The sequence below is a fragment of the Neopelma chrysocephalum genome, unplaced genomic scaffold (genome assembly GCF_003984885.1).
Source record: "Neopelma chrysocephalum unplaced genomic scaffold, ASM398488v2 Primary Assembly neopelma1_42, whole genome shotgun sequence".
In the NCBI taxonomy this organism is placed as follows: domain Eukaryota; kingdom Metazoa; phylum Chordata; class Aves; order Passeriformes; family Pipridae; genus Neopelma; species Neopelma chrysocephalum.
The window spans coordinates 8,005,619-8,032,582 of record NW_020897700.1 but is presented as its reverse complement, the minus strand read 5'-3'; the positions used below and the strand labels follow the sequence as shown (position 1 = coordinate 8,032,582).

Below are 26,964 nucleotides of genomic sequence, written 5' to 3'. Positions count from 1 at the left end.
TAGTGGTTGATGTGCATTAGCAGTGCTCCCAGAAAACAAATTCTCATTGAATTTCATCCTAAAGGAAACCACTTTGTGCACTCTGAAGTTGTTGTGTGATGTGAACCAAAACGCAGTCAGTGGGAATAACACAGGGTTTATTTCAATAGCATACTTCTGAACTGAACAAAAGTGCTAGTCTAATTTTATAAGTGATGAAATGTGGTTGAAAAAAATGTAAGAAGCTATCTAGTTGATGGAAACAGTATAATTTCTTTTAACTGCTTTAGAGAACTTTTTAGGTTCCAGATTGTTGGCAACACTGAATTACTTGAAAGACCAAAAAAACAAATTTGTCATGTAACAAGTGATACAGAAGTACTATATAAATTAATATGTGTGTTTTCAGAGGCAATTCTTGGCTTCCTCATGTGGAGTATTACAGTTTCATATAAGTTTTTAGCATCTCCCAGAACAGCCCTGCTGTTTATGCAGCAGTAGCATAGCTGAGGAAAGCTTTTCACACCTGTTGATCAATATCTGAAAAGTTGAGATAATAAGCATATGAGGTCACACTTCCTACCTCTCTCTCCATCTAAAAATAAATGCCATGTCTGCCTTTGGCTTGTAATATATATAAGAAAAGTCTAGATGTAGCTGAGAGGCATAGTAGCATTGAGCTATCATGATTGACTATGTCATTCCGAAGCCAGAGGATAAAGTGGGTTGTTCTTCAGCTGGACACTTTGTTGAGGATTTGTGCCATGAATCACGGATTCATGGATGAGATTTCCTATTTTTCTCCTCTATCAGGATCAAGGATTTCAGAATCTGCATTAACTGAAAATTGTAGTTTCCTTTATGTTACATTGGTGTAAAGGTTTTCTCTTATAGGTCGGTACTTGCAATTAGATAGGCTTACCTTCTAATTCTATCAAAGTCACATCCAACTTCAAACCTCTCAAAATAGCACTACGTGATGATGCAATACCACTGAACTTTCCCCAAAGTTTTAGGATCAGGTCACGTTCTGTGACTTCCTTGTAACATAACAGTTCTAGTATCTGCATTTCCAAGAGTTTTCCCACATTTGTAACTGGTATGTTTGGTGTGTTAAAGAGAGCAGTTTTAGGTGTTTAGTTTTGAAGGCACATGATCTCATTCTGTTTTAGAAAGCCCAGGTTATATACTCAAATGCCTAATACAAAAATTGCCTTTTATTCATGCCAGGGGTTTTATAAGTCTGAAGCAAACATCTCTGTCAGGGTGAAATGCCAAACTTCTGTTATTGTCAAGTCATTTGACACTCACACTTCCTCATTTTCCATACCAGTTGAAAAGAAACACAGAACATTTATCGTATGTAATAGATTTATTTTTACCTTTAGTTACATACAAAGACAGAAACATTAAACAAACATTTTAAAACACCAATGACATTTTAAGTTTGTAAAAATAGACATTACGTGCACTCTCACTTTCAAAAGGAGTTTCAGATTTGTGTGCTTTATTAAGTGGGAAAATATTAATACTATACATAGCCTCCATGATACCTGAAGAGCAGAATTATGTTTTGTGCCCAAAAATATTTCAGGAACTAACCTTGGAAAGGGTGCAACACTTTTTTGCCTGCTTATGATATACAAATGTAAATAATAAAGGCAGTGACACACTCATTTTTAAAACTTTTAGATTCTGAAATAATACTTTAAGACATTTTGAAAAGTGTTTGAATATGTGGACGTCATATTTCAATCTTTGGGACTTGTGAATTTTTAAAATAAATTTAAAGTATGTACAGCTTCTTATTTTGATTTCATATTCTACTTACATTTTAAGCTTCTTATATTGTAGAATGGGAAAAGTATATGAAGTTATTATTTTTTGTTAGTCTTGCAGACTTGATAAAAATTTTGTAGATTATTCTACTTTAAATTGGGTTCAAAATACCCCAATAAATAATTTCTGACTTGTGTTGATATTATTTGTAAATGCTAAGGTTTGGTTTGCCAGTTAGGTGTGTTTATGTAGCTGGCAGCTACCTAAGAGCAGTGTAGCCCTTCACAAATTTTAGGAATTGATGACAAAAATTTATTCTTTCAGCCTTTTTTTTTCCTTAGGACTTCACTAGTTTTTTTGTAAGAGATCTTTCCTTTGTATATTTTAATTAACAGTTGTTTTTAAAGTTGTCCAAGCTTTAATTTTCCAACAACAAAGATATTATGATGATGTTTCCCCTTTTTTTCTATTATGGAAATTAAAAGGTGGAGATGCAAAAATCCAGTATAATTTTCTGCAGAAACGTTTTAAAATTTACTTTCGAACTAAATTTGCAGTGAGTTTCTATTAGTGTGGGGTTTTTTTCTCCAGAAAACAATGTATGTGTGTTCATGCCTCAGAACAATTTTTTTGTTAAGTTATGTGAAAGATGATGCCATTGCAAATCATTAAGACAACACAGAATTTTTGTTTTGCTTCATACCAACCAGTCTTTATTATACTAGCCATTCTATTATGTGACTTGACATTTATTCTTTATCACAGTTGCTGAATCAGAAAATTAAGGCAATATAACCCCAAATTCAAAGCAAAGTAAGCAAAATCTATCTGGGGTGCACATTAATGCTGGTTGAATAATAGATAGCTGAAGCAGACATGAACAACTGCTTGTTTTGTACTGCCCATGTAAAATAGCTGCTTTTTTAATGACCTGTCAAGCCTCTACATTTACAGACTGTAAGACTTTGATGGTGTTGGTGTTTGCATAGATACTTAATTTATGTTAGAAATAATGTCTTGTTTACAGCACTTATGTATATGTTGTAGCATTCATGTTTCACTTTTTGTATTCCAGGACAGCTCTTTTATTTTTTACTTCCTTGACTTATATTGATATTGACAACTTCAAAGACAATATTGTAGCAGAATTTTTCTGGTATAATATGCTACTGCTGGCTAATAGGGGCTTCCACCTCCCCCAGAATCCCTCAAGGGAAGGTTGTACTGCAGTTCTAAGCTGGAAATGGCTTTTTGTGTGCATGCATATAATCGTGTGTTAACCCAAGACTAGCATTTTGGGTAAACGGTGACTGTTTCATATCCCTCTGGTGGCCTCATGCGAGCTCGGGCATGAGCTTCACAGTAAAGTTGGCCCTCCACAAAGAAGTAACCTTTTTGTTTCAGGTTGAGATTGCAGTCAGAGCACACAAAACATTCTGGGTGCCGGTATTTATCACGTGCCTTCACCACTGTTCCTCTGTATGGAAACAATGAAAAGAAAAAAACCCAAATTAATTCATATGAATTTAAAGTGAGAAGAAACTGAAGCGAACTGGTCAAGTGGAAGGCATCCCTGCCCATGGCAGGGAGGTTGGAACTAGATGATCTTTAAGGTCCCTTCCAACTCAAACCATTCTATGACTATGATTCTGTGATACAGTATGACACAAAGAATGTTCTATGTATTTATTTTAAGGTTGTTCATCTGGTGGTTTTGGAAACTACTATATTATTTAAGTTTGGATGCTGAGTTTGAGTAAGTGACATAAAATGCTGTAGAGTTGATCACGTAGTTTGTTAGTGCATTGGAAAATTAAGAATTTAAAGAAACATGTTAGTTTGGTTACAAGACAGAAAGTACATCCTAACCTATCAAAATAGTGACAAAATGAGTTTCAAAACCACATTCCTTTCTTTAGTGACTGTGTTCTCTGAGTTCATAATTATCTGCGTTCTTTGCTGAAGTTAGAACTTTCAGGTAGAAATCTCGTATTTTAAAAATAAGTTCACAGAGCTTTCTGGATACTCCCACTGGGTTGGGAGAAGGCTGCTTTGCACTACCAAGAAACTTTTGAGAATTCACAGCCTGAGATAACACATCACAGATAACTGCTAGTTACATTATGTGTGTGTTAATGGTTGAATTGCAAAAGGTCCTGGGAAATCTCAATTAAAACCTTGACAGTACATTTGCAAAACTGAAATAATCTGTATCGAAATTGTTGAAGGTATAGGTTAATAATTAGAGATTTAGAAATTTCTTGAGCTAGAGATTTCTAAACTAAAAAGAAACAACTTACAGAATCCCGTTCCCGCACTTGTCACACAGTGGCACTTTCTGGACACCAGGCGTGGCAGTAGGTGCCTTTGTTACAGGGGCTTTCACACTCCTTGTACCCACAGGGCGCCCATCTGAGAAACAAAACAACCCAGTTATGTATAGGCTGATATAAAAGCATCTGGTGCAGTAAGTACTTTTCCTGTAAATATACTTCTGGATATATTTACAGGCTTTCACTTTTATCAACAAACAATGCTGTTTCACTATAGAACTTTCATGGGCCACATTCCACGTCTCTGGAATCAGGAAAAGTGTTGTGTATCCGTAGCCAAAAAGCAAGTACAAAAGAGATCGTATATGCAGTGCTCTCCGTCTCATGGACATCATCTAATTCTCTGGTAGTAGGTCTTGAATATAGCAGGAGAGGGAGGAGGCTTTACATAGCAACATAACAAAATCAAGATCTATTGTTAAAAAGCTTCTTATTTATATAAATCACCATACAAAAAATAGGAATGATTAGTAGCATGATATGAATACAAAATAATAACAAAATACAAGAGAATGCCAAGCAAAATCCCACAATGATATATATAGACAATTAGATGTATTTATCCCTTCTCTGGTAAATATTGAGACATAAACATTAAAATTTTAAATATTTATCTTTTAGGTTAATTATGGTTTTATTTTACTCTTTATGCTTATCGTAAATATAACAAACTTGCAGATTTTAGGGATTTTATTTTCAAAACGAAATATGACTGTAAATTATATTATCCTCTTCAGTTTTTATTTAGAATAAAGACAGAATCGGTTTTAAGGGGATTTTAAGAGTTGGTTTTATTTCCTCTTTTCCTGGATGTGGAAGAGAGCGTTTTCTTTCTTGGTGTCATGAGTATAAGGAGCTTGTCCCAAAAATCCTCTCACATAAAATTTTTATTGTTTTATTGTAAAGTCAGCTGTACATTAATGATCTTAAAACCTGAGAAAAGATTCTGAAAAAGGTGATTAACACCTCCATTGTATTCACAGAGGAGATTGCTAGCTATACAAGCAAGGAGGCGAAATGACAGGAGACTGGTGTGATAATTATAAGATACAGAATGATTTAGGCTTCCAGCAATGCTTATATCTCTGATCTCTCTTACTTTCTTCTTAGATTCCCCCTTCCCACAAACATTTTAAAACTATTTGAACAGGTAGAATATGTCATTATTATCCACCTTCCTCGGAGACTAAATTCTGGAGCACCTTAAAGGAGCCAGACTGGCGCGGCTGACTGGGCTCCTCCTGGTTGGCATGGAGCATCTTGTACACATCAGACTGAGTCACTGAGTTGGGAGATGGGTCACTGTAGCAAAGGGAGGAAGAGCAGATAAAGCAGTTTAACAAATATAATTTTAAAGGAATAGCTCTACCAGGCATAGAGTCTGATTCAGGAAACAAACATAAAGACAGTGTGTTTCAACAACTACTGACAAACTTTCTTCCTGGTAACATTGCTTTATATAGACTCTTTATCTAAAGGAAAAAAATTAGATCAGTGCAATTGTTAAAAAAATAAATCTACAAACTCATAAAAGTATTTCCATAATTACTGTTCTGGCTCTACTGACATTTGGAAATAGGCCATTTAACTTCAAAATAGTTTCATTGCTGTAATCATCTGCTGTATTACCAGGTGCTCTTTGGTAGGGTAGCCGGAAGTTCCCTTTTCACAGCACCTGGCCTCAAGAATGTTGTTAAAATCACAGCTTATACCTTTACATAAGATCAGCCCCAAAACGTAAGCAGACAAATCTTTTGGGAAGATATGACTTCTAAGTTGGCTCCATCACTAGATAATACAATGATTATTTTGTTAAGAAAATTGTTATTTATTTAACTTATGGAGGTGACAAAAAAGAGAAATAGGTATTGTATAGTAGGAAGCATTGTAAGGTGAATACTGACAAATGGAAGTTCTATTTCTTGATTTAATAAAAATGATACATGGCTTACTTTTGTAATGACAATTTTATGCTGAAAAGATAAAGTAATTTATTGTCCAAACAATAGTTGGTGGTTAAATCTCAAATGACCTGCAAGATGAACATTTTACTAAGAATACTTCATGTGATTTTAAACTGTGCTGAATGTCTTGAATTGTTCATGATAAATGACATCCTAAGTAGTTGAGAGGAAAGGTAGATGACTATATGCACTGACAGGAATTAGACTGAATGTGCGGCATCTGTAAATTTCAAACTGCTACTGGGGCTAATTAGGAAGCTCCACATTTACTTTGATGAAGTCTATTATCTTACTGCTACACACACAAGTGTCTGGTTTAAATTTCCTTTTGCAACTGGCCTTCTACTGTCTGTTAAATCTTAGGTAAGTTGCCACTGTAACTAAGGAACTGATTCCACAAAGAATTAGACTGAGTTTTGCTTTAAATAGTTTATTTGTTTCCCAGGGTAGCATCCAAGCTGCCAAATGGCCCAGTAAGAGCAGCAGCAGTTGGGTAGTGACCCCCCTGTTGCTTATGTGAATTGTTTGCATCTTCATCCATCAGTAGATTTCTTTGAGCTATCTTTAAGCTGTTGAGGAAACTACAATTTTCTTTTCTTGCCAGATGCTTTTAATGAATAAAAGTAGTTTAGTTTTTACAATTCTTGGCAATGGTTAATTAAACTCTTGAATTGTCTCCTCTTAACTAAAATATTTCTAAACATCAAACAAGTGATAATGGAATTACATACAGAAGGCAAACAAAAAAAACCCAGACACAAATGTGTGAGATTACATTTCTAAATGCGTACATAGTGAAAACCAATCCCACAACAAAAGAGACATTTCAAATATGTAGAGAGTCAGTTCTCAAACTGTCAGTGTCACAGGCAGTGTGAAATCTGGTTACTTTGGGTTTAATCCATTATTTCAGAATAAAAAAGCAGCAAATTTTTCTTTTATTGTTCTCTAATTGTTCTGATTGAGGATAAATATTCAGGCACTAGAGTAACTTCACTCTGCAGAGACTTCATGAACTATAGTTTTCTTTTCGTCAGATAGGGTGAACTTAAATACTTCTATATAAATATGGCTTTTTTGGTTAGTAGCAGCCAAATTCTTCGAGGTATGAAAGAAGGCTCATTGGTGCCAATGATTATTGCTTATTTAAAATATTAGTAACTAGCTTTAGTTTACGCCATACATATTATGAATTATTAACTTAAGTACTGTTGTAAAACAGAAAAATAAGTTACTATTATGCAAAAGTAAAGATAAAGCAATGTGACTGGTGAATGATCCCTTAGAAAAAATGAATAGTGCCTTAAACCTTGTATTGTATAACCATTATTATCCATATATATAAGGTTCCTACCTGACTTTTAGTCATGCAAGGGATAAAATTCGTAAGTCGGACATGGATTAGTAGGCCTACAGTAAATTCTATCTCTTTTTGTGCGAGAGCTAGTTGTACTGAATGAGTTGTCCTGAATGAGAATTAAATAACTGGAACACTATAAACATCTACAAGATTTCCTAATCTTCCTAACCTGAAAGTAAACAGTTAAAATAAATTTTATTTAATTATATTTTATTACTTATTAATAAGAGAAAATGATTAAATTGTTATCAGATAAGTAATTATAATAGTAATAAACAGTTTTGATTTTTGTAGGGAATAAAAATCTTGATTTGGAATGGTCAACCAGCTAATAGTCCAGGTAGTATAATCAGTTTTTATTTATTAGCCACAATTTGAAGATTATTACCTATGAAATATTTATTTGTAAATTCTGAAGGATTCCTTTAATACTTTGGGTTAGAAAATAGAAATTACCAATATTTTAATGAAACTACTGAATATTTTTAAATTACTTAGTTTCTCTCTAACCCTTTCCCCCTTTTTCATAGAAAGAGTGATGTTACTAAACCTTGTGATTTTTGGCATATTTTAAATTTGTATATTCATAAATATGAAAGATACTGCTCTAATTACCTTATGACAGGTGATTCCCCCAGAGCTGTAGAAACTTGGCCTTGCAGTGTTTCCATGATATTGTCATCTGAGTACAACTGCATAGGTGTGTTAAACTGAGCATGTACAATCTTGACACCAGGAAGCTCCATTTCCAAGGGAATGTTAGGGGCCATCTTAGACACTGCTTTCAGCTCTGTGGGGCAGATAGAGCTAACCGTGCTAATTGAAGAGGGGGTACTGCGTCCACTGCCACAGTCCATCCCCGAAGGAGTGCTGCATCCACTGTGTTAATAGGCACATTACAGAAGAGTGTGCAGTGTGCATTGGATTACACAGAATAAAGACAAAAGTACAGAAATACAGTGATGTTAACAGGCCTGAAAAGCATAAATGGAACAGATACAGAAAAGCAAAAGTATAGAAAGTAGAGAAAAGCAAAAGTATGCGTAGTCATTAAAAGGAATTTTCCTGCAAAAATTATCAATGCCAGTTATAAAGAAGTCCTTGAAATTCTGGCATGCGTGTGTTCTTTAAAGATAGTAAAAATCCATTGATAGATTGAATAATTCAGAACGTAATACCACTTTACATTTGTAGTGCTAGGTTTTATTGAGGATTAATTAAGCCTCCCTAAAATGCTTTGTTCTAGGTGAGTAATTCTTAACATCTATAAAATGGTAGCATACAAAAGTTGTGTGAGTTGTCCATGCAGTGACAGAATAAACACCTGCAGCACTGAAATCCCAGGCACATCATTTCAGTTCTATACCTCACACCTATCTCAGTCCACAGCTGAAAAGACTACGATAAATTAGTGTAAAATAATGGGTGTGGCATTTTCTAGATTTCCTTGAATTCTACAATAAGATATTTATTAATATTTTAAAATTAGTTTAACAATTAAAAAAAATAATTTGTTAATCATTACAAAGAAGAAGAGATACTAAAGCATCCAGGCTTACTTTTGCTTTTCTAAATTACAGTGTTTCCAGTAAAATGTAAAGTGGTCCTTCACAAGAACAATGGGTATGTATTCAGAGAATTAATTTTTCCTACTTTTGAAGTAGACTTTATATTTCATTTATATATAAAAAATAAGATGTACGCTTTTTAGAAATATTAATTTTGCTTGACATTACTGAAGTGAAGTTACTGTGCAATTCAACATACCTGGAAAAATATTAGCAAAAAAATGTGGACATGAGGCCTGAAGTCTCTCTGAGTGTCACTGTTTTATACAGTTCAGTCTTCTCTCCATAGTACCTCAGAGGCTTTGTTTATTACAGGGTATTTCTTTGCTGTTGCTATGTAACAGCACGTAACCAAGGCTTTTACACAGTCATTGGTTATTATTTATGCTGAGATATTCAGATGCTTCAAATACATCCTCCAACCTTCCTATCAGAGTTGTGGTTAGTTTTTCCAAACTGATGACTCTGTGTAAACCTGGAAGAATGCTCTATTTCCCAGTTTGATAGTACAGTAGTCTGCCCAGTAGCTTTTCTCGGGTGGAGAAGACAAACCAAAATTCTGCCTTTGATTCAGAGGGGAATTTGTGCAGGACCACTTTCTTAAAATTTTAAGGGGAAATACACACTTTACTATCGAAGACAACTCAAAAAAAAGTTTATTCTAGAAATGGTAGGCAAGCCTTTAAGCAAACTGTAATTGTGCATCATCACCTAGCATGAGCCAGCCAAAAAATCCACACAGGGCAACATACAAATTTACAGTATTTTCTTTTAGAAGAATCAGGACCACCTTTAGATCCTGCAGTAGGGTAAGTTTTGTCAGTGCCAATAATGTTAATAAATGGAAAGCAGCGGGAAAATGCTAGAAAAACCACAACTCTTGCTATGAGCAGCCAAAGTAATGTTAAACCAGGATAAATTATAGGTAAATAATAAATAAAATATAGTTATATATTAAATGTAATCTCCAGTTAGTTTTGCCAGAATGAAGTCCAAAATTTTGGCCAATGTCCAACCTACTAGTCCAAACCCCAGTCCACAATCAGATTTTCTTTTAATCAAAGTCCTATTTAGCCTCCACTATCTGTCCTAAAAGGATAGTTATGGTCAAGGCTTTTTGCTGTGTTTAGCAGTGGGTACGTATTGAGCCAAACTGGTGAAATAGTAGCACCCAAACATTGGGACAACAAGGTTTCATAGATGTAACACCCTGTGTCAGAGATTCTGCAGTTTGCAAGAGCAGACCTCTCCAGTGCTGATAGATCTTGCCCAACAAAAGTTCTGAAACTTGTTGGTTGCATCGCTGTCAGGGTAGTTTTTGCAGTTTATTTTCCTCATCTGACATGCTGGAAAATGGCTGTTTACTTCAGTATTTTCATGGAAAACAGTGCGTAATTGAGGTTTCTGAATTAAGAGTTTAGGCTCTTGATTCATTCATTTGAATCTTCATAAATCCAGTAGGCACATGTAAAACATTTTGGGACCTAGCAGTCCCAAAGTCTGTTTTGGTACAGTCTGTAAGTGCTACCTACAGTGAGAAGCCATGCATGCTTGCTAAGGACTGTTTTGTCCTTGGGCACCTTTTCTCCACTATGGGGGTGTTCTACATTGATAGTTCTTGTTAGCAGGATGGAACAAACTCCTACAGTCAGGTGATTGAAAAATTTAAGACATCTCTCAAAACTGATGATCCATATGAGATTGCCCTTTGTACACTGGAATCATTTGTCATACTGTTCTTCTGGTGTAGTTTGTCAGACTTAAATTAGTATAATTAAAATGTGGGCATTATAATTTTTCAGAATTAAATGTAGAACACTAATTCCACTAGTAAAACCTGCTACTGCTGGCAATATATTGCATCCCTCATGCCCTTATTAGCTTCCTTGTGTTTTTAGCCGCACAGTTTGAATTGGCTCTTCCTCCTCTGTATTTAATAATGTAAAGAATAGTGGGGAATTTCATCACCAGTTATGACAGAGGATTATTACATCAAAATGATGGATGTAAATGTGTAAGATTTTCTGCATTGGAGCTTTACGTGTCTGTGACATCAGTTTTCCTATTTTAGCTCAGCATTAGGTTGTTTTCTGGAAAGAGATCTACTGAAAAGCAAACTTAAAATCTCTAAATGGCCTAGATGATAATCTATATAAGTAGCTATCTTTTATTTAGCAAGTTAACAAATTATATGTATTTGCATTTGGACAGAAAAAAGTTTGCAGTGCCAAAGATCTGTAAATATACAATATCTGGTGCTATGCTGTAAACTGAATCAGGTTCATGGATACAGTTACATCAGACTCTTATCAGTATAACCGAGATGGAAGTGTAGACCCACTTTCTTTTGGAAATAGAAATTTGAGTCCTAAGGCTGAGCTCTGTGAGTCAACCATTTCATTTTTTTTGTCTGTTTGTTTTTAGTTTTGGTATTAGGTTATCTAGTACTATAAGTAAATTTCAAATGTATCTATATGCTTTATTAATGTCAGTGGTGAGTATCCATCCATTAAAAAAAAACCACCATGCATCAAATCCAGCACAGCACTCAAAGTTTATAACCTGCTTCGGCCTGAGATTATGAAAGGTTTGGGCCGAATATTATGCTTGTGTTCGAAGTAGTTCATATCCTGTAAAGAAAAAAGGATTAAAATAACTTTCTTTGGCCTACAAATGCTGATTTCTAGTTAAAAATGAAGCTAAAAACATTTTAAAATTTTAACCATGAAATAACCGTGTTTAGTTTGTTCATTCCTGGTACTCACAATGCAAACGCTGTGGTGTTCAGGAACATTCAAAGTGCAGTTACAAACGAGGTCAGAGGGTAGTGTTGCAGCCCAACGTAGAGTGCAAATGTTAGCTACCTGCAAGCATTGCTACTACAGAGCTGAGTGGATAGTTCTCTGTGTTGGAAAAAATTGTTTTACTGATCACCATTTTTTAAATTAGTGAATGAACTTCTGATTCCTAGAAAAAACAGCAAGAGCTGGACTTTTAAATTGAAAACGGAACAGAAAATGAAATACCACAAATGACCATGTATTATAAGTAAATACTAGTACTCACTTTTGCGATGAGTTAGGAATGAGACCCCTCAGTTGTCCATGAAGCGCATCTTGAATATTGCCAGATGAATAGAGCCCAATTGGAGAATTATAGGAGGAGCTCACTACCTGTCTTTTGTCATCAATATTTGCTGCTGCAACAAAAGGCTGGGCCCTTCTGTTGTGAGCTGTACCAATAGGCTTGAATTCCTGTACATGATAGGCAGACAAAATACACAGAGCTACAATGCACACCAAAGCTAGTAATGAGTAAAACTGACAACACCAGTATTGTTAATCTGCATTTTTTACTTTTGCAACTCTGTTATTTTTTAACTGGTGCAAGCATCCTATATTTTTCCATGAATTTTGTATATGCTACTTAAGCCATACGCATTATTTTCCTGCCTCTAGGCAAACAGAAGGCTTAGAATAAATGGGAGAAATATTATAGTGACTTTTCATATTGTTCTCGAGATTTTTCACTGTTTATATTCTTTTAGAAACATTTCATGGATAGTTAGCTTGACTGCTTTGCTTTAGTGCTAATCTCTAGATTCTGCATTTTCATCACATACTGATAGAGGGATTCCCAAAAGTATGACTTTTATTGTAAGTGTCTTGCCTAGAAAACACATGATTTTAAACACTTCTTTTAACAGAAATAATCTTGAATGTACCTCAGATTGAGAATGTTTTTCTGAACATATTTCATCTTTGAAGCATACTTGTGCATCAAAAATTGTGATGCTGGTATAATTTAAACATAATGTGAAATCATCATAAATAAGTAAAACCCAGAAATGGATAAATTTGAAATCATTCTTCCTATGTTTATTTATTTCTGGAGTACTATTTTTTTTAATTGTTGGCCAGGATAATTTCCTTCAGTTCTGGAATCCATAAGGGATAAGATCTGGAAGTAAAATCTCTGATGACCTTTCAGATACTTAAAATCTTCTTCTGTAGTGGTTGGCCAGGAATGATAAAGGCTACTGACTGTGTGAAAATTCACTTATTTGTATTGTGCATATTTACTACAGTCTCCTTTGAGTCCCTTTCAGCTCAGGTCCACCCCTAAGCCTCAGAAGTAGACTTCGAAAAAATTAGCCTTGTTATCTGCTAAGAGATTATTTTCATACTACCCTAGTGGGTGAAGAACATTAGCTGCTGCAGTCCATCCAGCTTCTGTGGCCCTGATGTCCTGCAGCATTCTTTGGAAACAGTGCTGTGAGAGCACTTGAACTTCCATTCATATGGAATAAAAAGCTTTTGTTACTAACAAATAGGTGTCTACAACCTGAATTGATATTTTCTGGACCTTGCCATGTTAAGATAGCACAGGTCATTAATACTTCAATTTCCATTGAAATCTCTGCTGGTTCTCTGATTTGGCTTTGGTTTTGAGTGTGATTGTTGTACAGCAGTTTCAGAAATATATTTAGGATCAGAATAAGGAAAAGTCATGGATATATAGAATGTGCAACCAGAAGATGCAAACAGTAAAAAGCAGTTTTATTAAATGAAAATGTTTAGCAGCATTGCACTTTAAGAGGCTACTGAAAGCAGCAATCAGATAAATGACCACAAAGATTTTATTTGCAATTCCTTCTTTCTGTCTGATAGAACTGAGTTGCAGTTAACAAAATGTATTAGTAAATGGAAATAATCTAATAGTGTTTAGGATCATGGCTACTTAATGAAAGGTATTAATATCAAAGTATTTAAAATTGATTTAAATCCATGTATGATTCAAAATTAACAAAACCAACTCAGAACATTGTAATTTCATCCCCCTTTTTCATTTCCTATTGAGGAATGAATAGAAGATGAGGTACCGTAATAGCATATTAACAATGTAACAGTTGCGAAACAAGTATTTGCAGTTAGTCAGACTTACATACTGTTTTCTTTATAACTCATCTAATCACATAAAAGGTCAGTGACAGAACATACAGCAGCAAAAATAGTCCAGCTCTTGTGTTTACTATATCTCATCGAATCTGCAAAAAGTCCTCTTTTAGTTCAGAAGCTAAATGAGAACTGAAAGTTGTTGAAATTCCTAATAAGGAATGTTTGAGATTTACATTACTTAATTTCTTAAATTTTTTTCCAACTGACTGATGTCCTTTTTGCAGGGTTAGCTACATTTTTACATTGATATAGGTATCAGGAATAGAATTAATGTAGCTCCCAAAGTCTGTAGAAAGGCATCCAACACAGACCATATGATGGCATTCATTGGGGTAATTGCTGTGACAGAACACAAATGTGTACATTTTGGAGGTATCATGTGGCTAAAACCTTGATCTTTTAAATGCTGTTAAAAAGAGGGGGTAGGTCCTCAAAACTAGCTAGGACAATTATATTGTTTCAAAAGTTGATTTTAAGTGGTAATAGACTATTAAGTTACTTTTTAGAAGAGTGGCTTGTATTTTTCTTAGATTTTTATCTATGTGCATAGTGTATCTCATAGGAATGTATAATGTCCTTCAGGACCAAAAGTCTAGTCTCACTGAATAAAATGTTCAAAGGCAAAGATAGATGCAACTGAGAAAAGCTCAAATAAAAACAATTCAAGATATTGTGGTAATGAATATAAAATAGTTTTCAATCAGGTTAAAGGGATTGTAACAGAAAACATTTACAGGTCATCATGTTATTTTACATTGACAATATAGCAGAAAGGATTTTAAAAATAATTTTATAATTTGCCATTTGTGAAAGATTATCTTTCTAATTATATTCATTGAGAACTGCATGTACTAAGTCACTTTTATATAGTTTACAATGTGATTGTATTAGTAATTCTTCAAGTGGTCTGTTATTTCCTGTTATTTATCCATCACACTATAGGTTGCTCCAGACTAACAAAGTTAGTGTGGTTGTTTTTTATGTGGGAACGTGTAACTTTCAAGAGTCACTTTCAGTCAAGCCACTTATTGCTGTAAGTTGGAATTATTGCCTCAGCTTCCTCTTCCAAGGGTTTAAAAATAGTGAGAGCTTTCATTGGGCTCTGACAATTGCCTCTGTCAGTCTCCAAATGACTCTTGGGAGATGCTAAGCCTGATACAGAAGTTTGGTACCGTATAAAGGTTCCTTGTTCCATAGCTGTAAGTAGGAACAATATTTAGTTGTCTATCAGTTTTCACATAACCATCTCCAAGCATCTGTAGAAAAATTTTTATCCACTGAAGATACAGTAAGTGTTCTTTGGCCAAATAGTTGGCCAAATTGCTGAAAAATTTAAAATAGGTTTTACATTCATTTTAACTATCTTTTATTAGCCTACAAACAGAAACTAGATACTTATTAAGAATATTGGTTAAGTCTTCATCTGTTTTTGCTATTTAGTTGGCTTATAATGCATTTTTAATTACTGACATCTCTTAACTTTCTTGGTGAATTTTAAAATGTCTATCTGGCAAGAGTTAAAAAGATCTGATTACATTTATAAGATCTATGACCTTTTGAGCAATTTTAATTTTTATAGAAATGGAGGAAATGTAATTCAGTGGTTTTCCATTTCTGCACATCGGTCACAGAATCCCAGAATCAACTAGGTTGGAAAAGACCTCTGATCCAACCTATGACCTAACACCACCTTGTCAACTAGACCATGGGACTAAGTGCCACATCCAGTCTTTTCCTAAACACCTCCAGGGATGGTGACTCCACCACCTCCCTGGGCAGCCCATGCCAATGCCCAATCACGCTTTCTGTGAAGAACTTCCTAATGGCCAACATAAATCTCCCCCAGCACAGCTTAAGACTGTGTGCTCTTGCCCTATTGCTGGTTGTCTGGGAAAAGAGACCGACCCCCACCCGCCTACAACCTCCTTTCATGTAGTTGTAGAGAGTGATGGGGTCTCCCCTGAGCCTCCTCCTCTCCAGGCTGAACAATCCCAGCTCCCTCAGCTGCTTCTCATAGGACTTGTACTCCAGGCCCTTCACTTGTTGCTCTTCTCTGGACATGCTCCAGCACCTCAACATCCTTCCTAAACTGAAGGGCCCGAAACTGGACACAGCACTCAACGTGTGGCTTCACTAGTGCCAAATACAGAGGCAGAATCACTTCCCTGGCCCGGTTGGCCCCAGGTCCCTTTCTGCCTGGTCACTCTCCAGCCACTCTGTCCCCAGCCTGTAGCACTGCAGGGGGTTGTCATGACCAAAGTGCAGGACCCGGCACTTGGCCTTGTTGAACCTCATACGGTTGGATTCAGCCCATATATCCCACCTGTCCAGGTCCTTCTGTAGAGGCCTCCCACCCTCCAGCAGATTGACACTCCCCCCAACTTGGTGTCATCTGCAAATTTGCTAATGTAAGACTCGATCCCCTCATCTGGATCATCAGTAAAGATATTAAACAGGACTGGGCCCAACACTGATCCCTGGAGGACACCACTAGTGACCAGCTGCCAACTGGATGCAGCACTGTTCACCAGCACTCTCTGGGCCCGGGCCTCCAGCCAGTTCTTAACCCAGCAGAGAGTGATCCTGTCCAAGCCATGGGCTGCAGCTTTTCCAGGAGTATGCTGTGGAGAAGGTGTCAAAGGCTTTGCTCTTATATGACCTAGACAGCACAGGTTGTGCAAATATTTGTCATCTGGAATTAAAGAAACTTCGTACTATTTTCCTTACTGATATACAGTGCTTCTGGGACTACTGTCGTGACTAAATATGTGATAAAATTTAATTTAAAATTACAGCAATTGTAGAACAAAAGGCTATATTTATTTTTTTCCACAGGGAAATCAGAGTGATGGATGCTCTTGGATGGAAGAATATAATCTAAAATGGAAATCATCCCAGGAATGGTATAGCACAGTTGCTTGCAAGCATTTTTACTTGTCTGGTGCGTACTATTTATTAAATATACTCAATGCTCCTGATTTTTCTAGGAAGGAAAGAGAGATATACTAAAATGAAAAGGCTGGTTTTAATCTAGGAGAAACAGTTTTTCTAATTGCCAAATGGAAACAGCTTTTCAATAGTCTGCCAAGTAGCACTTAGTGAAATCTTGTGATCTATTTTAAAGTAACTGTCCTTTTTAGGAATGCAGCTTTCATGCAGAGGGATTACTCTTCTGTCATACATGCCTGCATGGTTTTCTCTATAGTTTTTTTAGTGAATTTGTTCCATTGCTATTCATTTAATGTGTATCCTACTATTCCACAAAAATATGCATTTAAAATAGTTTTGTTTCTTCATTATAGTATCTCCTGCTGCTGAAGAGGCTGTGTTATTTCTGAATAAGTTTGCTGTATCACTTAATGCAAGTTTTTAGATTGGAAAGAAGAGAGAGAAATGAAACACTGAAATGCCATGTTTGGAAGTGTCTCTGTGAAAACTTTGGATTGGTGGGAGCACTTATTGCACAGGATTTATTGACATGGAGTCTGCACTTACATTTTCTAGGATAACACAAAATAAATACTTTGACATACTTGCTTTGAACCTGCAGTTTTAGGATCAGCAGAATGTTCTTCCCTCACTCCTCTTGGGAGAACACCAAATGTTTGTGTAGGTTAAAAAGGAATGACAAATAAATAAAGGACTAGGTATAGGCAGTAGCTAGCTAATTAGCTATTAATGGTACAGAGGCTCTGACTCATAGTAGCTCTTCTTTTTGAGCTTCAAGAGAGAGGAGGATGTCAATTGAGTGGATTTACTCTGGTCACATACAAGGATCAAGACTTTACTGGTCAGAAGTGGTGAATTTGCTTGTACAAGACCTGTACATGGATCTTGTACAGAGTCGTAAACTTCAGTTCTGTGGTGTAGTATAAAAATGTATGGAAATAAAGAGATCTAGCATTAATGGATCTCTTTATTTAACCATTACATCAAATTGAATTATGTGGTCTGATGAGTTCATCGCTTAGGTACTTGTTATTTATTCCTGATTGAAAAATTTCCTCAAATGATGAAGAATCTCTAAAAGAGTTAAAGCAACTTAAACTATATCAGAATAAAAGAACATATTTTATTTCCATAATAGAATGATGGTGATAAGCAACAGTCTTAAAGAAATATGAGAATGTATTGTAGATTGTTAATGTTTTGTTTCAGTTATAGCTGAAAAATCAAAAACATTCTGTCAGATAAAATGGTGTTCATATATGTCATATTCATGGTGGTCTGTATTAGCTTAAACTGGCAGATAATGGATGAAGTTCTACTCAAAGAATTTTAATGACCACAAGGGAGATAATTTATAATGCAAAAAGGCAAATGGAAATGGTTAGGTAACTTTTCACAATTCATACCTGTGGTTCAGCTTCCAAATTTATCTTGAAGGGATGTGCTCTGCCATCTTCTGAAACTTGTGGGGACCATAATTTAGTTCCTGCCCTAGAAAGAGAGAAATGCAGAATTTAAATATTTTGAATTCCTATAGGGTTGTATATGTCCCTATGAAATATAATGCAGCTTGGGAATGTGCAGGTTTTTCTCTGCTTTTTTAATGTTTTGACATAAAAAAACTTTGATGATATGTAATCAATATATATGAAGTGTATTTACTTTTAAAAAAATTATGTATGCTATGAACAATGGGAAGCAAATTGTTAATAGTTTCCAAATGCAAAGGGAAAGGGAAAGTACTGCCTTTCTGATCTGAGCTGACCAAACTTTTTAAAGTTTTACTTTTTTAATGGTTGATAGAATGAATGTTGCGTCCTCAGAATATTTTGCACAAGTAAGTGAATATGATAGCAATAATCCTAAACCAGGAACTTCAATTTTTTTTTGTGATAACAATATCCATGCAAAGCCTGCTTTTAAATGTAGAAGTGCAATCTAAGTATGCAAAGTATGTGCAAGCGTAAATCAAAGTGGCACAGAAGATTCTTTCAGTCATGTAGGCAGGGATAACAAACACAAAAATACCAGTTACAATTCTGTTTTCATTGACAAAGTGAAATATGGCAACTAATTTTACAGTAGCATAATAGTAATGTTAAATACTAATCTAGTACTGTTTGTTATATATACACTTATCACATCTTGAAAATGGCTTTCCAAGATAGTTGTTAAATGGCATATATCAGAACCTAGAATTAGCTGTGGGAATTTTTAACCATGGTGTTTGCTCTAGTAATTAGACAATGATCCTTTCAAAAACAACTCCACCTTCTGTATTTGGAAACAAATATTGTGCTTAGCTGTAATAAAGAGCTGTGCTTCCTTGAGGGCCTCAGGTCAATCAGGGCTGTCCTAATTTTGGAGAGAGCTGAAAGAGTGTGCTAAATGATTCTGATTAAAGCCTGAGCAAACTCAGCTGGAGATGCAAATGAACACGAAAGTTTCTGGACTCCTGCAGTTTAGGTAGGAGAGCGTTTCTTAGTTTTGTTTTTAATGTTGATTTGAGAATCCTGTATCTGGCTTAATATGTTGTGACCAAAAGGATTTGCTTTAAACTTGCTCTTTTGTCACCCTTTATGAATGCCTGACATGGTGTTTTCCCTAACTGAAAGGATATACTAGCAGCTTTGTCTGTGCTTGGGAGCAGGAGGCAATGATAAGCACCTGTGGCTGAGGAAGTACTGGAGTAGAGAAGTCACTGAAAAAGTGACTGCTAGATGAAGGTTTTATCATTTCCCCAAAACATGAGGGAAATCTGCTTGCTTACTGATGGTAAACACAGGATTTATGGAGTCAGCAGAGTCATGTGCCAAGTAACCTGAGAGAAATAATTTTTTTTGTACCTATGAAGATGAGTTCTGGGGAGTCTTGCTTGGCCTGGAGCTTGTGGGGTGGGTCTGGTTGCTTGTAATTTTAAAGACGTCATGAAATTCTTCAAACTATTTTAAATAGTTACACCATATAATAATTGTAATGTATAATCAGTTGGTTGAGTAGTATCTTCTTTCAGAAATAAGCAGACATGTACACATACCTCTCTATTTTCAAACAAAGCTGATGTGTAGCTGCTTTAATTCTCTCCTGGGCATCATTATGTGTCATGTTCTCTGTGCCTAGACCATCAATAGCTATAATAACATCACCAGGGCACAGGTTGGCGGCTGAAGCCTTGCTTCCAGGTGTAATCTGAAAAGACCAAAATGTAACTGCTTAATCACCAGGCATGCCTGAAAATTGATAGAGAAAATAAACTTCACCATGCTTCCCTATTTTCTGTTGGATGGGGGAGGCAGGGAGCGGGCCTGTAAACAACTATATGATTGCCTACAAAGAAAGTGAATTCTTAATTTTGCCAGACCCTCTGTAGTTCTTTTGAAAGATCATCAAATAAATATTTTATTTATCATAACTTCAAATTAGATAGAAATTATCTTTACACTTCTGCATAAGTTTCCACTCTGACTTCTGTAGTTACTGTAACTCATCTGTGAATCTTCTTTCCTAACTGCCATATATAACTTGCTTGAAAAAAAAAGTTGTTTTCCCCTTAACACCACTAGCAGAAGAAAAGAACCTTTAAGAAATTGTGTTAATTAATGTTCATGGGTATGATGTACCATTGGACTGAATAATATAGAAAGCAATGTTTAAGGACAAGTACAACAGTTCACGGTTTCTTTTAGCCTGGCCTTTCACGTTGTATTGCCAAATAATCAGAAATATGCTAATAATACTAAAATAATATTTTTCTCTTTATTCATGTCTAATTCAGACCCTGAACTCCTTAAAGTGCTTATCTTTAAGTCCCATTGCATTTAAGTAACAGTGTCCCTGATCCTCCAGGTTGATCCATGTGGAGCAATTCATATCTTATATAAATGTACCACCATCAGTGACATTCGTAGAAATAGCCCTAAGCTTATCTTTCTGTGCTTGCCTTTTTTTTTATCTACTTGATAATCTTCTACATGGCTGTTAAAATAATTGAAATGCAAGATAATTTTGCTTTAAAATAACTCTTGTAGAGAGGCTATGACCTTAGACATTACTGAAGCTTGTTCTAGAATTGCAGGTTTCTATGTGCAAAAGGTGACTTCTCATACCACCACAACACTTACACATACCACATACACAACAGGTCTTAGGTCACTGAGTGGGATTTGGGTCCCTTATTGTGTATTACCATTTTAGGTGACTTTTGATTACCTAGACAACAACATGAAATTGATGGATGTAGCACATAACTCTTCTCTTCTGAAATAGCAGAACAAAGGGGACAGACTGATTCATCCAAAGTAACATTAGTTGCTTATTTGTAAGTAAATGAATCCCAGTGTGAAGGACAAAAATGTCGACATAGTGTGACTTACAAGAGCAGTTCTTTTATCTATGGCACATATTAAGTAAAAAAGCTATTGGAGAGAATTTTTCTCATTGTAGGTTCTGCTACCACCAAAGCAAGTGTTATCTTGATTATTAAAAGTGATTAAGGAGGACTGGAAAACATGCTATGGAGACATTCTGTAGTTCTGATGTTTCACAATTTTCCAGGAAATGAGGAGATTAAGCTGCCCAGTGTACCTCCAGCATGTTCTGAACTCCAGCTTTGGTGAAGCTGGCAGACTTGTCTCTGAAGGTGACAGTACTATCAACGTAAAAGCCAAGTAGAAACATTCTTTTTGGTGAGAGTTTGCTTTGCGGGCTCTTTTTCTGCATTCCAGCACGTAAACTTATTTTTTATGTCACTGTAACAAACTGCGATGCATATGTTATTATCAAGTGAGGCAGACTTTCCGAATGGGTATTTGTGGACAGCTGGAGGCTTTTCCACCCTCACCCTTCAAAAGAACAGACTAATGTATTGTGGGCTTAACAAAGTGTTAAGGTGCATGAATAATCTGTTTGAATATAAATCAAGGAAGTTGCTTATAAATTCTAAGTCTGAAATCTCCAAAATTGTCTGTTTCTCAAACTTCAACAGCTGTAAGTGTAAATGAACGGCATGGACCCCTTACATCACTGTAATAAGATAGAAGAATGATCATGCTTCTCCCTTTCACTGGGAATTGTTCCTGACTTTGCTTAGCATGTTGTGAAAATGTCTGCAATGACAAACTGCAGCAGAATTCCTAGTGTTCCAATGTGACTGTTGATGCTCTAATACCCAAAATGGGCAAACCCTCTCAAGAGTAAGGTAACTTGTATAACCCTTATATAGTTTACTCAGTAGATTGTGCTTTTTACATGTCACAACAAATCATCTGCTGTATCTGTGACACACTGCAGCAATGTACTGAGATAATGATCCTGCCTTATAAAGCAGCATATCTGTAGCAGCTGTGCTGCTAGTAGGACCTAACCTACTCTGTGGTGATGGTAAATCCCCTGGATTTTATAAGTTGTCACCAGCTGCAATGATACCATTTATATGTTTGGATGGGGTTACCAGTTGGTGGGAGCAAGGAGGAAAAGGGCCAGGAGTCTGTATTTCCTATTATTTGGCTAAATTGTGTCTCTTGGGCCTTAACACCTTGATGGGGGTGCTGAGCATTATGTGCCCAAGCCTGCTTGGGTGCAGAGCTACCTGCCCTCATATAATCTTTTCCCTCATCTGATATTCCTGGGTTTGACAGAAAGAGCCAGCTTTCTGCTGCTAGAATGGAGCAGGAGGAATATGGCTGGGTGTCACTCAATATGTTGAGGAGGGGAAATCTTGACTGTTGCTTATAGGGAAGCGGGACTGACAAAAGTACAGTGGCCTACATTTTATAGAAAGAGGCAGTGTTATTCATTGCAAGATTCCACCATATCACGGGTATAATATTCATATTGCGGGTACCTCAATAATGTAAGTGTTGCTGTTTCTTAAGGGCTTATTATTTACATATTAAGTGTGTATTGTGAACACTTAGAATTGTGTTATGACTAGTGTTTGTTGCTTGCTCACCTGGGCAGGTGAGGTAGATTCTACTGTTGCTTTGGGAAAATTTTTGTCTTGCTCTTCAGGACATGTCTGTATGGCATGCTTGGTACTCCTGTTTCTTAGGTAGCTTGGATTTGGATATATATAAGGATATATGTTGGTCATTCAGATGTTGTCACAGACTATTTAACCACATATGGGTCAATGTCTCCTACGAAACTGAAGGCAACCTCTCTGCATCTCCTAATAGACTTGCAAAGCTTGTCATGTTACACCATCATAAATTTTCAGGCTTTGTGTTTTCTGAAGAGAGCTATGAATGTCTGCAGAGTGAATAGATATAAAATTGAGTTAATATGAATAGTAGCATTGTGATTGATAAAGGTCTATATTAAAATAGAACTTAAATCTAGAGTTGATAATATTTCACCATTCCCTCCAAACTTAAAAAGTCTCAGTTGTTCTTGCAGTGCTTTATTCAATAGAACTTAAATTCTGGCATTCCTCTAAATGCTTAACCCAAAATGTTACATTATTCTGGTTAGAATAAACCAAAATTATTCAGTTTGATTAAGCTAAGGTTTTGATCAGTTTCAATAATGCAATTTCTTTGCATCTGTGCAAAGTTCCAAGTATTTCAATAAATGTTTCTACTATTCATAGTTCATTTGTTGTTTCTGACCATAATAGAATTTAAATATGTCTATTATAGTCCCCTCTTGTTCTTTCTCTCTCCCAGTGATCATGGTCTGTGGTTTTTGCATTTGCTTGAAACAGTCAAAACAGCAGAACAATTTGCAGATGAGCTATTGAGGTGACATCTGTTCTTTAGACAGGTGGATAGTCTCTTATGTTGTCTGTCTCTCTCAACAAGTCCTGCTAAGAGATTTCCTTGTTGAACAAGGACTATAGCCAACCAAACATAACACCTTTTATTTTATTCAAAATGTATTTGAAAATAATTTCTATTTATTGTTTTATGGCAAATATTTTAAATTTTTTTCTTGTCAGGACAGTTAAGCCAAATGTGAACAGGTTGCTGGTGATACCTTTTACAAAAAGAACACTTATGCCCCAAGAAGCAAGACTTATGAATTTTATGAAAGGTTCTCTATTTCTAAAGGAGTATTGTATGAATGCTTATTTAGGCACTCTTTTAAATGTATGCTGTGGCAACAAAAATATTAACTTTAAACAATTCTACCATTAATATACTTGAATTTGAGCTAGGCAAACTTAACCATGTAGGTTTTTTCCTATACACAATTTCATTGTTCTACTTGAAATGTGATTTTGAACATTGCTGTAGTATGCCAGAAACCAATGGCTTTTGTCTTGTAAGGCATTTGGTAGGTATGAGTCAACTGCAAAGTAATTTATTCCTTAGAAAGTGACATTTATAGTAACATCCTTCGTTATTGCAGTTTTAAACTTCATTGTACTTAATCTAAACACAAAGAAAATACAAACCAGACACAGCTAAAATGTTTTTCATTGGAGATAATGGAAACTATTTTTCTTGTAGAGGCCCATAAAAGGCAATGAAGGTCTCAAAACATTCAGAGATTTTTTTTTATTAATTAATGTTTTTATCTCATTTTTCTCCAAAGGCTTCTCTATGTCCTATGAGTATTTTTCATGTAACTACATTCAGTCAAATATAATAGCATTCTGATTTACTTCTGTTTAAAATACATAAAATGTTTTATGCTTTAACTTAATTTAATAGTTTATTCCAGATTTATAAATTTTTACTAGTTAATATGTGAGAAGTTGATCCTTAAACTTTCTACAGACTATTGTTTGGAAGCATTTTTACTGCAAGGCATCACCAGTAGTATCCATCCATCTTCAAGGTTCTTGACACTTGCTCAATACCAGGCATAGTGTATATAGTGAGTCATAGTGCAGGGATTTGTTTAAAAAAAAAAAAATAGCAATTTGGATGCTCGTGGAACACATACTTGGTGTGTGTAAGATCCTGAAAAGCAGTAAAAATATAGAGAGAACTAATTCTGGTCTGATGTGCACTGAACACAATTTTCAAAATTATCAAAATATGTATCCTCTCTTTTGAGTAGATCCATGTCTGTAGATGCAGAGCAGTTGACAGTGTTGTTGTATGCTACATTCATTGACTAACTGGTTTCTTAAATTTGAGATATTAGTTAATATATTGAAATCCATGAAAAAAATGAAGGCTCAGATTCTTGCTCTTAATTGGGGGGGAGTGAAGGAGGTAGGTAAACTTTCATTTTCTAAATATGAGAAAAACCCCCAAATAACTACCTCTTTCATATTCAGGAGTGGACAACTTTCTCATAATTCACTGATTTAATGTTTATGGAAGTGAAAAACTTCACATATGTAAAAAGAAGTGCTGTTGCCTTTGCTGGCAATAATCAGAACTTGATTTAATTAGATAAGAGTCCAATTAATTTGCAAAGCACAAACTTCCAGACATGAGGAGCTGCTGCCAAGCAGTCTACACCTCCAGTGATCTGAAAGGCTAGTCGTGAAAAGGATAAAAGTGAGGTCTTGCCTTTACACAACTTTGAATGCCTGGGAAATCATGCCAACCTTTTTCTGCTGCCGAGGCACTTGAATTTAATTTTTGAGGCATAAGTAGAAGCGCAGTTAGAGTATCTTAGGCCAATTACAGAAGCCTGTCACACAAAACTTGTAAAAACTGTTAGCATTTCAGCTGGCTCTCTTCAGAATTAGCAGCCACTCGTTAATCTACTCACAGTTTTGTCTGAACTCCAGAAAGGGCAAAAATCTACAGCAACTTTTAAATCGAAAAAATAGAAAGGAAATGGAAAGAGTACATACCCTGGTTATGATTAAGGGTTGGTTAAAATCTATTCCTCCTGAGAGCCTGAATCCCCAGGGTGACGGTCCTTGGAGAATAACGTTTTGTGGCATTGTGGACAGTTTTTTCTTGGTTACTCTTCTTTTTTCCTTAGCTCTGTGTGAGGAGCCAAGCTGTAGGAGGAAAGTTGCTGTCAGCAGAGCACCTGCTGTACAGGGCAGCCGACCTTTTATACCTCTTAAGAAGTTTTACTCATTCCAAAGCTGTGGGCACTGCACTTTATCCCTTCGGATGACGTCAGCCAGTCCCTCTGCTTCTCCACCCACAGAGGGGAGTATAGCACTCAGACAAATAAAGTTTGAGTGCTGGAAAGTTTACAACAAATACATCAGCTTTATCTGCTGTTTCAGCGTCCCCCTCAGCCAGACAATCAGTAAGCTTCAGGATGCAGAGTCTTTCTGGTTTCTTAAAGCCACTCTGTTGCTCATTTGATATCATACTGATTACGTTGCTGGTGCTCGATTCAGCCATGCAATGCAGTGCTTTGACTTTGTATGTGACTCTGTTTCATGTAAACAGAAATTCTGATAAGGAAATTTCCCTTTCAAAGTCTTGTTTTACATCTTCTTTGTAATGTAATAGTTTGTTGCACTAAAAAGTCCTTCCAGCCCTCCAGCTGCATTTTTTTAGATAGTCACTTGAGACCATGGCATGCACCACTCCTAATGCCTTGAAAAATCTGGACTGATGTCATACATATTTCTCATACTGAGGAAGAGAAATGCAGTATTAGGTGATGATGTCTTTTTCGGTTTGGAGAAATGTTAGCTTTTTAAGGTAGTTGTCCTTTACTTGTGGCTTGCTAGTAGATAGTAGTGTTCATCATGGGTTTTTGTAATTGTGTTCTTGTCTAGAATATTTCAAAGACCTTCTCTATTTTCAGAGTGTATTATTTCATTTCCGGATCAGAACAAAACCAATGGTAGTGACTGTTCCAAAGTAAACTATCAGAAAGGATATCTGTGTCAAAAAAATTTGCAGTGTGACAGTCGTCAGCTTGTGGGGGTACAGCCTGCATTAGGAATGTGAAGGAAGATAGGCACATTTAAAGAAAGAAGGCAGGTGTTTAGGTCAGTGGTATCTCAGTCTCGGTAGCTCAAATATTTTTGTATATTTTGAAGTTCAGGAAAAAATCCACTAATTCCTTGTGAGTACTGTATAAACTCTGTTATGTCCTAACATGTTTTGAGATTGGTTCAGTATATGCCTTCAATATATTGACACTATGTGGTTTATCCTGATGGATTACATTGTGTGTGTTCAAGGTCAGAATTTA

The 26,964-nt window shown here is 35.8% G+C and overlaps 1 protein-coding gene across 3 annotated transcripts; it reads right to left on the bottom strand.

Annotated features, from left to right (window-relative positions):
- Positions 1-1,332: 1,332 nt before the first annotated feature.
- On the bottom strand, positions 1,333-25,890 carry PDLIM3 (PDZ and LIM domain 3). Of its 3 annotated transcripts, XM_027676594.1 has the most exons (8): positions 25,649-25,888; positions 19,928-20,079; positions 18,297-18,381; positions 11,546-11,613; positions 8,031-8,294; positions 5,266-5,393; positions 4,059-4,170; positions 1,333-3,235 (listed from the first exon to the last, which is right to left on the bottom strand). In XM_027676594.1, the coding sequence occupies exons 1-8, from the start codon at positions 25,739-25,741 to the stop codon at positions 3,046-3,048; spliced, it is 1,092 nt and encodes a 363-aa protein (XP_027532395.1). In that variant the 5' UTR covers positions 25,742-25,888; the 3' UTR covers positions 1,333-3,045. The 3 variants fall into 3 exon arrangements, with proteins under 3 accessions (XP_027532395.1, XP_027532397.1, XP_027532396.1); XM_027676596.1 differs by lacking the exons at positions 8,031-8,294; positions 11,546-11,613 and adding an exon at positions 12,050-12,237 and having other exon boundaries at positions 25,649-25,890; XM_027676595.1 differs by lacking the exon at positions 8,031-8,294.
- Positions 25,891-26,964: the final 1,074 nt, after the last annotated feature.